At 61.4% G+C, this 15,748-nt stretch overlaps 1 protein-coding gene across 4 annotated transcripts; it reads left to right on the top strand.

Annotated features, from left to right (window-relative positions):
- Positions 1-83: 83 nt before the first annotated feature.
- PDLIM2 (PDZ and LIM domain 2) lies at positions 84-12,679 on the top strand. 4 transcript variants are annotated; one of them, XM_037152756.2, is made up of 11 exons: positions 84-407; positions 1,548-1,606; positions 1,805-1,899; positions 2,557-2,708; positions 4,674-4,743; positions 4,851-5,002; positions 5,141-5,213; positions 8,929-9,017; positions 9,243-9,388; positions 11,015-11,132; positions 12,054-12,679. In XM_037152756.2, exons 3-11 carry the CDS (start codon positions 1,807-1,809, stop codon positions 12,229-12,231), a joined length of 1,071 nt encoding a protein of 356 aa, XP_037008651.2. In that variant the 5' UTR covers positions 84-407; positions 1,548-1,606; positions 1,805-1,806; the 3' UTR covers positions 12,232-12,679. The 4 variants fall into 4 exon arrangements, with proteins under 4 accessions (XP_037008651.2, XP_037008650.2, XP_037008652.2 ...); XM_037152755.2 differs by having other exon boundaries at positions 1,409-1,606; XM_037152757.2 differs by lacking the exon at positions 1,548-1,606.
- The last annotated feature ends 3,069 nt before the right edge of the window (positions 12,680-15,748 follow it).

Here is a 15,748-nt window from a genome sequence, read left to right as displayed (position 1 = left end):
GGGCGGGGCAGCCGGCCAGGGAAGGCTCAGCCGGCTGGGAAGTAGGGCTGGTCACCGCTACCAGAACGCCGGCCCTGCACTCGAGGGTCAGCCAGGAGGACGGAGTACCTCGAGGAGAGCGGCCGCAGCTTCTAGGGTACTTTAGGGAGATTCGTCACCCCCGCCCCCCGCTGGGGGAGAGGACCAGACGACAGCGCCGGGGCTGGGCTGCGCGGAGGCGGCGGCTTCCCGTGCCGGGGCGGCGGCAGGGGCGGCCCCGGGATCACATGGGCGGAGGCAGGTCCCGGAGCCCCGGGAGGCTCTCCCCAGAGTCGGGCAGGCTGCGGCAGTGGCGGCTGCAGCAACAGCTGCGGCGTCTCCTCGTCCTCCCTCCCTTGCCTCTTGGACGCGGCCGCCCAGCCACACAGGTGAGCGGGGGCCAGGTGAGCTCATCCACCTGCGAACTGTCCGCGCGGCCCGCGGCCCCCTGCTCGCACCCGCGCCTCCTCACCCGCGCCCCGCCCCCTCCCCCCGGGGCGACCCTCGGGGCCCCGGCCCGGCCCTTCCTGCGCCCCCAGCCCCACTCCGCAGCCTCGCCTAGAGGATGGCGATCCCCGGCGCTCGGGCTTCCTCGTCCTGGGCGCTCCTCCTCCAACCCCGGGCCCGCGGGTACTTTGGTCTGGGAGCGCAGAGGGCATCGGAACTGGGAGAGCGGGGTGGACGGGCTGGGCACGTCTTGGCTGCACCCGGCGCTTAGTCCACTGGCCGGCTCAAAGGTCCGGGAATCAAGGCGAGTGAGCGGCCTGCACCGGCCTGGGTGCCTAGGGAGGGACAGAGGCCAGGCCTGGGCAAAGGGGAAGCCACGGGGCCAGGAAGAGGGCAGACAGCCCTGCTGTCCTGGGCGCGCACTCCACAGGCTCATTAACTCGGGGAGGTGGCCCTGGTGTCCCTTGGATGGATTTGGGCCTCACTTGCCGTCGCTGGCCTCCCCAGGGGCAGCTCCAGGGCCGTGCAGGGCAGGGTGGTGCCCCAATCTGGCACTGCAGCTTTCTTTCTGGGTTGGCTCCTGACTCCAGACTTAGAGGCTCCGGAAATCCTACAAGGTCTGGGTCTGCAAGGGCACTCCCTTGCCCGGTGGAGGGGACAGCGGATGGGGGGCCTGTGGACCTAGCTCACAGGCAGCATCAGTCAGCTCACTCTGCTGGCCAGCGCCAGGGTGTGGGTGTGCCCAACTCGGCAGATGAGTTTACCCCTCTTTCGGGCTGTGCAGAGGGCATCAGGCCCCCAGTGGAGATGGGAAGCCAGGCTCGCCTAGCTGGACCGTGTGGCCAGGGGCTGGGCGGGCCGCAGGAGGCCCCTCTGAAGACCCTGGCCTCACCTTGGCCCGTGGGTGGCACCGCCCGCTTCCTTGCTGTCACTGTTCCCACAGCACCGCCCTCCCCCAGAGCAGGAGGAAGTGCCGTGTGTGTCGTTGGTTTTGGGGACAGGAAGCAAGCTCTAGTGTGGGACTCAGCCCTGGTGGTGGAGGAGGGGGAGGAGGAAATGCTGACACCTCCTGCCACCCACAGGCCGCTGCCCGCTGTGCCCAGCGAACCCCTCTCTGGCCCTGTCTGACAGCCATCTCCAGGTAGCCGCTGTGCTGGACGCAGCAGAGTCCTGGCTCCCGGGGTGGGAGAAGTAAAACTGGGGTGAGGGAGGGAAGCGGTCAGTCGCCTCCTCTGCCTCCACCCCCAGCCCCTCATGGCTGCTCTGACCTGTGGTCCCCCTTCCCCCCTTTTCCCTCTGTCCTGCACCGACACCGTCCTCTCCGCCCACCCTTCCCCAGGCATGGCGCTGACTGTGGATGTGGTGGGGCCGGCGCCCTGGGGCTTCCGTATCACCGGGGGCAGGGATTTCCACATGCCCATCATGGTGACCAAGGTAAGGATCAGTCCCGGGAGATGGGGAGGTGCCCCAGAGTTAGGGTCTGCTCTGTTTACCTGGCCCCTGCAGACACCGTCTTTCTGCTCCGGGACCAGAGGTCTGCTTCCTGGGAGTGTTGGCCCCCGGAGGGCTAGGGCTCCATTGCCATGGGATGTAGTTACCAGGTAGAAACAGGCTTCTAGGCAGTGAAAGGGCCAAGAAAGGGGCCCGCTGGTGGCCACCCCCACACCTGCTGGCATTCGTTTGGGGTGGCTCTGAGAACAGGAGCCCCCAGCTCTCAGTGGCTTGCTCCTGGCCCAGGCCCTGCTGACGGCCACCAGTGAGGTGCCATTGACTCTCTACCCAAAAGTATTTCCAAGCACAGTTCCTGAAATCTGTCATCATATGGTCCTTGGGGGCCCCCTTTAGAATGCCAGTGTTGGGCAGGGAGGGCCGGGCTGCCATTCGGCTGGTTTGAAGGGCCTCAGCTGGTTGTGGGGGGCAGATGCCAAAGGGCAGGGAGGCTGATATTAAAGGGGAACACAAGGCAGCCTGGTGCGAACCAGCTTTTGTGTTTCTGGGCAGGACAGAGGGACACCCCCTCTCCTCCTCCCTGCCTGAGCGGTGCTGCCATCTGAGCAGGGGCACTGAGACCGCCTGCTCCTTGTCTGACAGGTGACGGAGCGGGGCAAGGCCGAGGCCGCTGACCTCAGGCCCGGCGACGTTATCCTGGCCATCAATGGGGAGAACGCACAGGGCATGCTTCACGTGGAGGCCCAGAGCAAGATCCGCCAGAGCCCCTCACCCCTGCGGCTGCGGCTGGACCGGTAAGCCCTCCGCTCCGCTGGGCCAGCCCGAACACTTCCCCCCTCTGCCTGCCCACTGCACTGGCCGCCCTCTCCCCGGGGGCTCCCAGCCTGCAGCAGGGTGGGCTGAGGGTGTCCCCGTGACTGGCTGGGCGTGTAGCCACAGGCAGGGCGGGCTGGCATCAGCCACCTGGATGCCCGGGTTTGACTGGTTCCCAAGTGTGGGGCACAGGGCGTGGGCATGGAGTGGGTTGAAGAGGGGAAAGGTGTGCCTTGGGCTGGGTCTTTAGGGCTCCTGCCTCCAAGAGGGCATGACCTTTATTCAGACAGGGGCTTGGTGGGGGGAGGTGAAGAGTTTGGGGGCTCAATCCCCAGAGAGCCCCTCTGTTCTTCCCTCCGTCGTCTTTCTGGGCCCTGCTGGTGAAGGCTGATTTGGGGCTAGTGGGGTTTGCAGCCTGGAGACCTGGACTGGGGGGCCGGGAGACAGGAGACTCCCCAGGGTGGGGCATCTTGGTGAGTCACAGGACAGGAATGCTGGGAGATTCCCCCAGCCAGGGGAGCCCTTGAACCTGTCGGTCCCGCCTCCCTGCCAGCCCCCGTGGCCGGGCCCTCCCCTGGGCCTGCTGCCTCCCATGATGCTTTGGTGGCCCCAGCCCCTTCTTGGGACTCCTTCCTGCGCTGTGGCTCAAGAGTGTTTTCAGGAATGGGACCTAGAGGAGGAGGGTGGGGAGTACCTCATGGCATCTGGGAAGGGGACCAAAATCTACAAGAGGCTGCTGAGTGGGGCGGGGGTGGGGCAGGGAGCTGCTGACACCATCACTTCCTCTCCGGTCCCTCTTAGAGGGACAGCCCCTCAGGGGGTGGACCTGGGAGCACCCCCGGGCCTCCAGCTCCACATTGGGCAGGTCATGCTGTCTCTTCTTTCTTTTGCCCAGCCTCCCCCCCTGCGATACCCTCTAAAGGACACCCTCCCCACCTCCACGGCCTTTTAGGCACTCAGAGCCCTGTGGCAGGAAGCCACGCTCCCTGAGCCGCAGCCCAGCCCCTCACTCGGACCCCACACCCTCCCCAGAGAGGCAAGGCTGGCGGGTGTGTGGTGGCTGTGGCTCCTGCTGACCTCGGAAGAAGTGGTCAGACATCCAGGAATGGTGTGGCGCGATCGGTCACGGCAGGCGCGTGCTTCCTCTGCCAGCTCTCGGCCCGCAGGGGCTCTTTGAGGCTGCAGCTGGGCTCTTCTGGGAGGGGTTTTGGAGGAGGGTCCCTGGGGAGCTGGGGGGGAGGGGGCGCCTCTTGCTGACTGCCTTGGTGGTTGTCTGGGAGTGGGTCCCTAGGTCCTGAGGCTGCCTGCCGGGTGGAGGAAGGGGACGGCTCCACCTTTGTTCTGTGGGGAGAAGCCTGTGGAAGGGACCAGAGTGATTCTCTCAGAGGCATTCTGGCCATAGTGGTGGAGCTGGTAGGGGCAGGGGCTGGGCCTCTGGCTGGGGACAGTGAGCAGCTGGCCCAGCCACTGAAGGGCTGTAGGACTTTGGGCCACTCACTTTCGCTCTCTGGGCTTTAGTTTCTCGTGAGTGAAAGATAAAGGACTACTTAGTGAGATCAGTAATCTCCCCCCAGATCCATCTACAGACTGACGCAGACCAGCGACAAAGTCTGGATAAAATTCGAAAAACAACAAAAAAGTAGGAGGGGAAAGTGTGAGGAGTTATTAAATAACATTGAATTTACAGAACTTTTTGCGGAAATTATATCCTTTCTACTTTTTGGTGATGAACTGTTCTTTCTTTTAAGAAATAATGGTGGCTCTTGGTGATCGTTGTTAGTTTTGCATTTGGCCAAGTTAAAAGTTGGCAACCCCCTGCCTGAATGCTTTAGACATTTCACTTGCACAGGTTCACACCAGTCTTGAGAACCTGGTGTGGGGATGGCTGAAATCTCCAGCCCCTACCAGGGTCCCTGTGACCTGTGCCTCCTCTGTTCTCTCCCCAGGTCCCGGGCTGCCTCTCCTGGGCAGACCAACGGGGAGAGCTCCATGGAGGTGCTGGCAACCCGTTTTCAGGTGGGACGGTGCCTCCAGCTGGGACCCAGTGCCCAAAGGGCGGGGGAGGCCTGAGGGCCAGGGCCCAGGAGACTGGCAGAGCACTCCTCACACCCTTGTCTCCGCAGGGCTCAGTGAGGACGCACACTGACAGCCTGTCCTCCTTCCGGTCCTCCTGCTCCAGCCCAGCCTCCCCCAGCCCCCGGCCATGCAGCCCCTTCTGCAACCAGCCCTCTGCCAGCCCACCTGCCCTCGCTGGAGAAGCAGCCATCAGCCGAAGGTGAGCTGCTAGGCCCAGGTCGGGCCTCTCAAAGCCTCAGCAGCTGTGTTCAGGGGACCCTGGGGGCACTTTCTGTTTCCTGAGCAGTCTGGAGGGGGTGCCTGGCTCACTCACATGTGATGCATTTTCCCCATTCAGTTTCCAGAGCCTGGCGTACAGCCCGGGACTCACTGACCACCTGTCCCATGGGGGCCACCCCGGAAGCCGACAGGTGAGGGTCCTGGGGGGAGGAGAGAGCCTCCCCCAGCCACTGGTGTCAGTGGTGCCTGTGGGGCTGCAGGTGGCTCATATCACCAGGGCAGCCTGGCTTCTGTCTCCTAGCAGCAGCTGCTCCCCTTTCTTGAGCCAGGCGGCCATCCCGTCTGCTGGCGGGTCGCCTTGGCTGCGGGGCCCTGCCCGCCTGTCCCAGGTGGCCTTCCGCCCCCACCTCCTCTCTCCCACTTGCCGCAGCCTCCCTGCTTCCTGCCGCCTCTCCCCTTCCTGAGTGTTTCTCCTGGGCCGGGGCTGACATAGTTTTGCTGCTGTTGTTGGGATGGCTCCCTTTGGCTCTGGCTGCACCCCTTGAGCGCATTCCTCCCCGCTCCAGCCCTGTGCCTGCCCCAGCTCCACCGCCTCACCCCCTCTCTTTCCCCTGGCCCAGCCCGGGGGAGCAGGGCTGTGGTTCTGCCTCAAGTGGCACTTGGCCCACTCTCTGCCAGCCCCACCCGCCTCCCTCCCCGGGGTGCCCCTGCCCCCCGTCCCATGTCCACTGGGGACAGCTCAGCCCCCCTTGGTGGTGTTTGTCCTCTCCGGGGGCCGGGGTGGGTGGTGAGGTGAGGGGCTGAGGCAGCCGACAGTTCTGGGCCACAGCTGCTTGGGGCAAGGTTGGGGGGCATGTCCAGCCTTTGGGGTGAAGGTGATGAGGCCCAGCTGCTAGAAACCTCACTCCAGTTGATTCCGCATTCCTGAAAGCAGAGCCTTTGGGGACGGCGAGGGGAGGGCACTAGAAACTGGGTGCTTCGGAGAAGGAAGGGGCGGGGTCCTCTGGGGGCCACGCACTCCGGGCTCCCTAGGGACCCACGCTGGGCCTGCCCAGTGGCCCGCCAGACACATGGGCGGGCGTGGAGATGTGCTCCATGAGACCCCTTTCTTCAAATAGTTTTGAATGTAGCTGTGGAGATAAGACAAACACGCCAAACAGTTTTGGGTCAATTAAGCACTAAATAGTATGGTCTTAATTATAAAAGCAGGAGGCCTTCTGGGAGGGGAGAGATGAGCGTGGACTGGGGTGGCCTGAGAAGGCTTGTTGGGAGTTTTGCTGGCGCCGTCTGGAAGTAGTAGCTGATGGTCGGGGGCAGGGGAAAGCGGTGGTAAAGCTTGTCCTAGGGCCTCCCGGCCCCTTCCTCATGGTGTCCCCAACCCAGGCAAAGGGAACAATCGGGTAGTGTAGGGAGTGGCTCTCAGACCAGCAGCAGTACCTTGGAACTTGTTAGAAATGCGAATTCTCAGGCTCCAGCCTAGACGGACTGAATCGGAGGAGGGGTGTGGGGGCACCAAGCTGTCTTACGCAGCCCTGAGGGAGCGGATGCACGGTATTTTTGAGGACCCCCCCCAGTTGGTGGTAAAGAGGAGCCCTTGGCCCTGGCTGGGTAGCATTGGTTACCCAGTTGGTTAGAGCATCGTCCCGATATGCCAAGGTTGTGGGTTCGATCCCTGATCATGGCATATATAAGAAGCAACCAATGAAGGCATCAGGAAGTAAAACAAGAAATTGATGCCTCTCTCACTCTCTCTCCCTAAAAAGCAATAAATAAATTAAAAAAAATGGGGAGCCATGGGCTGGGTGGCAGGGAGAGGTAGCAGGAGAAGGTGAGTCCCACCCCTGCTACGTCACCTCAGATGAGCCCCTTTCTCTCTCTGCACCTCAGACCCAGACCTAATGCTCTCTGAGGCCCATGCTTTGCCCTGAAGCCGCTGGTCATTCCCTCGACACATACTTCCCAGGCCGCTGCTCGGTGTCGGGCGCTCTTCTGGGCTCTGGGGATGCCGCGGTGGGAAACCAGAGAAATTCCCGCCCCAGCCAGGTTTGTGTTCAGGTCCACAGCAAAACGGGTCCGCGGGCGTGGGGGCCACGAGGCCCCCCAGCTCCTCGTGCGAGTCGCTGTGCACTCCTGCAACTTCCAGGCCCTAATTTAATGCTGTTAATTTCCTAACTGTGTTCAGCTGCAGAACTTCTCCTCCCTGCTTCCCTGCCACTCACTTATAACACCCCATGTTCCCCCAGAACACATTTCGAGAGGTGCTGGCCACAGGCAGCTCCTGGTGGGCAGATGAGCAGGTTTTCTGGACTTGGAGAGGAAAGGCCCGCTCTGTGAAGGCAGGTGTCCCATCCCGATCTGACTGAGAGGAAAGGAGGGTGCAGAGAGACGGGGCTGCCCTGTGTGAGGACAGAGGGGCTGCAGAGGTGCTCCCGCCCCTCGTGCTGGGGCTGCCACTTTACTGCTTGCCCCCGAGTGGGCTGAGGCCACGTTGAGTCCCAGGCTCAGTGCACCACCAGCCCTTCCTCATGGTGCCCTTCTGGAAAGCAGAGGTTGCCCCTCCTGAGAAGCAGAAGCCTTGGTGAGCGGCTATGAAGTGAGAACAGCACCTTTCAGTCTGGCTGGCATGAGGACTTGGCTTTCGAAGGAACTTGGGCCAGGTCTCAGCCCTCCCTCCTCACTGGCCAGGGCACGTGCCAGCCCGTCTGGGACAGTCAGATGGAACATCGTTCTTGAGTAACTGGCCGTCATTCCCGAGGAAGTTTCCTCACCATCGTTCGGTCGGCCTCACGGCACCAGCTGGGCACTGGGGATCTGGGTCGCAGACTCCCAGCCCAGCCTCCCACACCAGCGGCGTCACCCTTCTGACCCGAAGCGTCTGTACGGTGCTTCCCACAGAGGCCCGAGAGCAGGGAAATGCAGGGTGGAGGGAGAGGCCGTGAGGGTCTAAGGCTGTCTTCCCCAGACTCCGATGTTTTCGCTTTTAGCTGAAGAACTCATGCAGTTTGTTCATTTCACCGCATAGTTTGTTCTCGACTTTGACTTTTAAGACGGGAGGGAATACGGCTTCCCAGGAAACCTGCCCTCAGCCCCGCACTGCCCTGGGGGTCTCTGAGGCCTGCCTTCGGGTGGGGATGGGACAGGGAGGCAGCAGGTGGGGAGGAGGCCAGGCAGGCAGCGGAGGAGCACGGGGTGGAAGGCAGAATGGCTGGTGGAAGGCGAGCGTGGGAGCCACGATGGCCGGCCCCCACGGGCCGGGGCACTGCTGCGGGGCTGCAGGCCTACGGGCCAGGCTCTCCAAGGCTGCGGGGGGGGGGGGGTGGCAGGACCAGCCCTGCCCAGACACTGGCCCTCCTAGGAGGGGGACCAGTGTGTATGGGAGAGAGGTGCTTGGGGCAGCTCCAGCCCTGACCCTCAGAGGGTCGTGGCCCCTTCACTCCTCCCCTTCATGTTGCCTTTTCCTCACAGCAAAAGGGTTGGCTGGCTTCTTTGCTTGTTCTGTCGGGAGGAGCCAGGCCCCAACATGCAACATGTTTCCAAACACATGGCCTGTGATAACAGAGGAATTTGCGTTTTGTCTGAACTGAGCTGGTTGTCACCCGTCCCCCGCTCCCCCTGGTCTTCACTCCGCTCTCCCCCCTCACCTCCCAGCCCCCTTCCAGGGGACAGCTCCAAAGCTCCGTGCCACCGCCCTCCCCTCTGGGACGCACGCAGTCCCTGGTGCCCTGGCTCTCAGGCAGGCCTGGTGAGATGGTCCGGAGGAGGGGGACGAGGAGGGGGGCCTCCGGGTCAGCGAGGCCCGAGAGCCCTCTGGTGTTGGGCCGGGGAACAGCCTGCCGTGACGGCAGCTGGGTGAGCTGGCCGGAGGCTCCGCGCCAACTCCTCCCCTGGTGCCTCTCCTTCCCACAGGCTGGCCTTGGCCCCAGCCTCACTGGCGACTTGGCTGTGCTGGTGCTGCCGCCTTCCCCAGGCCCCCGAGCCGCCAGCCCCAGGCGCAGGTACCAGTGGGCCCTGGAGGGTGGGGGGATCTTGGAGAGCTGGGAGGGACAGGAGACAGAGTGGCTTCCTGAAGAGGGATTGGGGGGGTCCCCGCCTCTCTAAACCTAGGCGACCTTCCTCTGGCTAGAGTCCCTTCTCCCCAGGACACCCATTCCCTGCCCCCAGACTTGTCATCCTGACACCCAGAAGGGCCCCTCACTCCTGGCTGCCTCCTATCCCTGCAGTGTGGACTCGGAGCGGGGAAGCCACCGCCTGGAAGAGGACTCCGAAGTCTTCAAGATGCTGCAGGAAAACCGTGAGGCCCGGGCAGCGCCCCGGCAGTCCAGCTCCTTCAGACTCTTGCAGGAGGCTCTGGAGGCCGAGGAGAGAGGTGGGACGGGGAGGGGCAGGGCAGTTTGGGGAAGGGGCCCTGAGCAGATGTGTTATTGAGCGAGTTTAAAAAATATATATTTATGTGATGATTTGAGAGTAAGAGGGAGCGAGACAGACAGAAAGAGAGACATTGATCTGTTGTCCCACTTTTATGCATGCATTGTTTGATTCTTGTATTTGCCCTGACCGAGGGGCGAACCCTCAACCTTGGCCTATTGGGTTGATGCTGTGACAACTGAGCTCCCTGGCCAGTGCGAGCTGGGATTTCTTAAGTGCAGACACCAAAGGGCACTCAAAGCACAGGCCCTGTCCCGAAGGAGCTTACGGTCTAGCAGGGCTACCAAGGGTACCCTCGGAGGTTCAGGCTGGAGTCGGGAAAGTGCCAAGGGAACGACAGAGGTAGTCAGTGGGGTCCCCAGGGAGCCAAGGTGGAGGAAGAAGCATTTGACGCGGCCCTTGCAGAAAGATGGCGCAGGGGAGGCTGTGGAATGTGGAGGTTGGCAGCTGGAGGGCCTTTGGCTGTGGGAGCAAGGACAGCGGGCCTGGCAGTGGGGAGGGTGGCTGTGGGAGTTATGTCCTGGATACGAGACCCCAAGTGCCAGGCGAAGGAGTGGCCTCACCCGGGAGGGCCGGTTAATGCCAGGCGGTGCCCGAGCTGTGGGAGCGAGCAGGGCAGACGGTTCGGGCTCTGGCCCAACACTCACTATGCCCACCAATGGCCTGGCCGAGAGCAAGAGCGGAGATGAAGGGTGGTCAGGACCGTGTCTGTCCGTGAGGGGCTCTGTTTATTGGGGCTGATGGAGCTGCCTGGTTTGGAAGAAACTGGGCGCTGCTTCAGGAGTTCCTGTGGTGGAGGTGGGCCGGGGACCACTGCCTTGTGGGTGGGGGGAGGGATGGGGAGGGCCCCGCCCTGGCAGCGGCCTCCACGAGCGAGAGGATGGGACGGTCAGACTTGGTGGTTGGTTCTAACTCTGATGTCTGTATCCTGGGGGTGCTCACAGAGGCAGGGGCTGGGGTGGAAGGTTTGGGGCCAGTTTTGTCCATCATTACCCCAGGGCCTCAGTGGGCCCCTGGAGGGGGCCTGGGAGAGGCAGTGGTGAGGAGAGTGCAGACAGACAGGACGTCAGCACGGGAGCCTCAGTGGCCTAGTCGGCTGCAAGTGGGGGCCCGCACCTGCCCCACAACATCTGTGCTTCACCTGAGCACGGTCCAAGGTTCACCCGCGATAGTGCACCTAAGAGCCCTTTGGAATCTGTACAAAGGGATCACGGTGCTGTTATTACCTATCATTACTGACCATTACCATTATCATGACTGGGCCACAGCAAGGGAAACGTCTGCTCAGCCTGCTGTGTCAGACAGGGCACGCAGACACTCCTGGCCTGTTGCCCTGGTTCCGGCAAACAGCCTCCAGCGTGTTTCCTACCCTTGCCCAGCCTCAGCCAAGCGTCCGGCACCTCTGCTCCCTTCCCTGTTCCCCACGCCCAGCGTTGCCCAGAGGCCCACCCGTGAATGCGCCTGTGGGTGTGAGGGTCCTTGGAGCGAGCATGCAGTGGCAGGTGGAGCCTGGATGCAGCTGGGATGGATGGGCTCTGAGGCGGCTGTCTGCCCTCGCCCCTCCCAGGTGGCACGCCTGCCGTCCTGCCCAGCTCGCTGAGCCCCCAGTCCTCCCTGCCCACCTCCAGGGCCCTGGCCACGCCACCCAAGCTCCACATGTGTGAGAAGTGCAGCACCAGCATTGCGTGAGTATTGGCAGCGGGGCAGGCGGGTGGGGGGCCGGCACAGACAGAGTGCCCTCCGGGGCAGTCAGCATCGAACAGGGGCCAAGGCGGGGCCCAGGAGGGTCTCACTGACAAAGTGGACCCATGAGACATCCTGTGGATGATTGTCAGCCCTCTTAGCAGGCCTGAGCCAGCTTTTTCCTGCGGCATCCACTCCTCCCTGATTTCTTTCCCCGCTCCTCACTCCCCATCACTGCTGTGTTTGATTTCCCTCCAATAACCCCCCAGCCACTGGAGATCTGCCTCTAGATGAGGCAGCTCCTTCCGGAAAATCTTGCTCTCACACCCCCCTGCACCTCCACTGGGAGGGGATGGATTTTCCAGAGGTGCATTTACTTTTCTCAGTGGGTGGCATTAGAATGCAGCCATATCCTCTGGAAAATCGCTGCAAGGCCCCCTGGAAAAAGTTCTTCCATGCGCAGCGTGGAGGGTCAGCTGGCGCGCTCTCAGAATCCCCCCCCCACCTCAGCGGTCCATCTGCAGAATGGGACACTGCCCACGCGGCTGCGCTGGCAGGAGGAAAGGCTCCGACTTGGTGCTTCTCCAAAAGCAGCACCGCCCCCCCCCGGCCCAGAATTTGCATTTCCAGCTTGTCCCCAGGTGACATGATGCTGCTGGTCCTGGTGCTGGGACCATGCTTGGAGAGCCACTGCTCCATCACAGTTCAGAAGATTCAGGATGGAGTTTACCTGCCATTTGCAGGGGGAGGAACGATTTTTATTCTGGGTTAGGGGTCCTGGGGTGGGGGTTGTTGAAGTGAGATTCTTGAGGGCAGGTTTGGGGATCTTCCTAGGCCCTGCCTTTGGGCTCCGGGGGACATCAGGCCTGCTGCCCCAGTTTCCCACCCGCCAGGTTAATGGGTTTCCCACCTTTTTCCTGCAGGAACCAGGCTGTGCGCATCCAGGAGGGGCGGTTCCGCCACCCCGGCTGCTACACCTGCGAGGACTGCGGGCTGAACCTGAAGATGCGGGGGCACTTTTGGGTGGGGGATGAGCTGTACTGTGAGAAGCATGCCCGCCAGCGCTACTCGGCGCCCCAAACCCTCAACTCCCAGGCCTGAGCGCCACTGTGGTCTCAGCCTGCCCTCGACTCTGTGGGCACCCTGAGCCAGGGCCGCGCCTGCAGCAAGTGGGCATGAAGAGCGACGGTGGGTGGTGGGGCCCCTTCCTCCTCACTGGCTGGGGCCAGAGGCAGGGTCCTGTCTCGGGCGGTGGGTGAGGGCAGCCTGGCCCTCCAAGGCCTTTGCTAGCTACTCTTGCTTCCCCTGCTGGACAAGTTCTGCACCAGCCTGGGGTGGACGTTGCGTCAGGGCCTCTCTGAGCGAGAGGGGCTACACCCCTTGGACCGTGGAGATTAGGAGAAGGGTGGGGCCAGAGGCTGACGGTATTCACTGTGTAAAGTTTCTGACATGTGAGCGCCATAAATATACATACGTGGACAAAATAAAGTAGCTGCCCCTCTTTCCTGCCCTGGCTTGTCCCTACCAGTGCGTGGAGAGGCTTTATTTACCTATTTCCCCCTCTTATTTTCCCTTCCCTCAACCCCCTTGGTCCTTTTTGCTGAGGATCCGGCTCTTCCTGGACCCTGGTAAAGATGCCTGTTTTACTGGGATGATCCCTGATGCTCTACAGGAATGAGTCTCTCACCTCAAGCCCTGGGAGGGGCAGGGACACCAGAGGGCAGGCAGCAGAGGGACGGAGGCGGCCCCAGACTTGCTCCCTCTGCCCAGGCCCATCGAAGTGACTGCCTCTTGCTCCACCACCACTGGCTCTCTGTCCCCCCTGCTCTGCCTGGCGTGGGTGCTGCCCCGCCCACTGACTCGCCCAGAGGGTGGGCAGAGGAGGGGCCCTAGCCAAAGTCCCGCCTGCATTCTCTGAGGCTATCTGTACCCGAGGGAGGAATAGGATCACCAAAAGCACTTGGGGACAAGGCTGTAGGTAGGCCTGGTCTGGAGGGGCAACCCAGCAGAGCTCCGACTTCGAGGGACCATCACCCACCAAAGGGGCAGGTGCCTGCCCCTTTCCCTGGGAGACCCCACTGGCTTCACTGGTGGTTGATTTGAGAAAAAAATCTCATTCCTATATATATATATATTCCATAGTTGGTGCCAGCACATCTGCCCTGGGGGTATATGTTTGAGCTAAGGTGGGGGCAGTTGTCCTTGCCAGATTTTTGGCTTCAGTCAACTGCCCCCCACCTGTTCTAATCCGTTTCAGAAAGGTGCACAGTGCTGCTGGGTGCTCCAGACTCACCCTGCCCCAAGTCAGGGATGGGCAGCAGCCTCAGCTTTATTTTCACGGTAAAGATCAAAGACAGGCTTCAGAGAGTGCTTTGTGCTATCTGGCTCGTTTTGGCAGGAATCTTGGCAGAGACTGTGTTGCCTCCTCAGGCACCTGTTGATATAATTTACACCTTGATATAATTGTCTCACCTTTTGCCTGGATGGCTGCCTTTATTTTCGTAGAAAAGATCAAGGCTTTCTTGTGGCTCAGTCAGTCTGGCCAGAGCGTCTGGTCTCTAGGGGGATAGCCACCGTGGCGCCACCTAGTGTCAGGTGTAGCCTGTGGCGGGGAGAAGGCTTACCAAAGTGGAATTGGCTCCTCTGGAAATGTCTGGGTTTGGGAATGCAGAAAGATATAGCACGTTTCTTGCTTTCCTGAACATAATAGTCAAGTGGCAGCAACTGAGCCTGCGTGAATGAAATAACACTCTGTGACAGCGAGTGCTTAAGAGCTAATGTGAAACACCCAAGCGCAGGGGCCCTCCGTGTGGAAGGATGAATAGGACTGGGACAAGTGGAGGAGGGAAATGCCCAGTGAGGGGGCAGGTGAAAGTGGAACGCTCAGTTTAGGGCAGTCGCTGAAGGGGGTGCTGAGATAAGTTTACAAAGGAAGATTGGAGCCTTGAATGCTGTGGGAAAGGGTTTGAACTTCACCTGGAGGCTCTTGGGAGAGTCGGAACATTTTGAGCAGTGCAGTGACAAGCTGGAAGTGACAGAGTGGGTTGGAATGTTAATGCGGCGAGACCCCATCCATAGCAAACCACTTGGGACCAGCGGTGTTCTCAGGAGCAGAGAAACACAAACAGGGAGTGCAGACCCTTGCGAGGTGGGCCTGCCTGCCAGTGGCTGAATGCCTTTTGAAGGCTGGGTGGGTTCAAGCTCAAATCTACCTCCCCAGTTGTGGCAGCCAGCTCCCCTACCAGGGGCCCTGCACGTTTCAATTCCAGAGCTTTCCACAGCCACACAGCCAGCGGAAGCTGGGGAAAAACTGCTTTGGAAGATGGAGTTATTAGCTAAACCCATTTGTCAGTACAAAAGCCTGGGGCCGACCCAGACAGTGGGCGAGGGAGACCACCCGGTCATGCAACTGCAGTTTGAACAGTGCCGTGCGCCCTCCCTCTGCCTGTGGGATAATGACTTCAGAAATGGTGACAGATTCAAGTTAGCAGAGGCCCGAGAGAGAATGTGACACTGCCCCCTTCAGCTGGAGGTGAGAAACGGACTCTCCCGAAGTTCCACAGCTGGATAAGTAAAGCGCCAGGGAGGCTAAAGTGTGTGAGTCCAATGGTCACAGTTGGGTGGGCACTGCTGTTGTCACCCTCTCTATACATGAAGAAACGAGGGCAGGAAGGGTGAGGGACTGGTCTGGGGGGGGAGGGGCCCTCTGAAAGAACCTGGAGCCAGACTCCTGGGTTTCTGACTTGTCTGCGGTGGGGGTGCTCTGGCCCCTCCAGCACCAGAGGGAGCCCCCTGGGCCCCCAGGAAGGGCACCGCGGCTCCCAGCCATCTCTAGTCTGGCAGGAGCTGCCCCCAGGTTCTCGGCTGTGCCGGTGGTCCCGTGGGGAGATGATTGTCCTGCAGTTGTCAGGTGAAGGAGCGCCGCAGAGGTGGTCCTGTTGGGGCACACTGCCAGGCAGGGCAGCAAAAGGCAGATGGGAGGGAAGCGTGTGCCCCACCCCCAAGGTATCCCCATCACCATGAGGGGGCTGGCATATCTGCCTGGGGGTGGGGTGGAAAGGCATGGCCTGGAGGGGAGTGTGCATTGGGGGTGTGTGTGGAGGGGGGCTCTTCTTTTGAGGCCGCACAAAGCCTTGTGCTGAGACATTGCATTCCTGCTGGCTGGCTTCCTGTTCAGATGCATTCCTGCCCAGAGTCACCGAGGAGACCGCTGCTTGGAATTTGGCCCCACATTCTCCAAATTCAGGGCGAGATCTGGCAAAGTTTCCCTCTCTTCCCTCCCCACCTTCTCACTTTGGAGGGAGGAAGCCACTTGATTGGCCGGCCCTCCTACCCTCCCACCGCGGCAGGGCTGGCGCGGGGTCTGGCGGGGCCTGGGGGTTTGGTACGCACATCCCATTTGAATTGCATAAAGCAGTTCCTGCCAGGCCCAGTGTTCTCTGCTTCCCTCTCTGTATGTGGGAAAGAGGAGTGGGGAGCGGATGCTGCCCAGGATAGGCCAGGAGGAGTCAACCTGAAGACCCAGGGCTACTGGGCAAGGGCTTGCTTAGCTTGGGAATCAGGTATTAAGAAGAGCTGGCAATTCAAGCACCTGGCTATCATTCTTCCCTTCCTGGGC

Source organism: Artibeus jamaicensis, unplaced genomic scaffold (genome assembly GCF_021234435.1).
Source record: "Artibeus jamaicensis isolate MK-2021 breed Jamaican fruit bat unplaced genomic scaffold, CSHL_Jam_final contig_477, whole genome shotgun sequence".
NCBI lineage: Eukaryota > Metazoa > Chordata > Mammalia > Chiroptera > Phyllostomidae > Artibeus > Artibeus jamaicensis.
The sequence above is the reverse complement of the archived record's forward strand: the minus strand, read 5'-3'. Positions and strand labels throughout refer to the sequence as shown.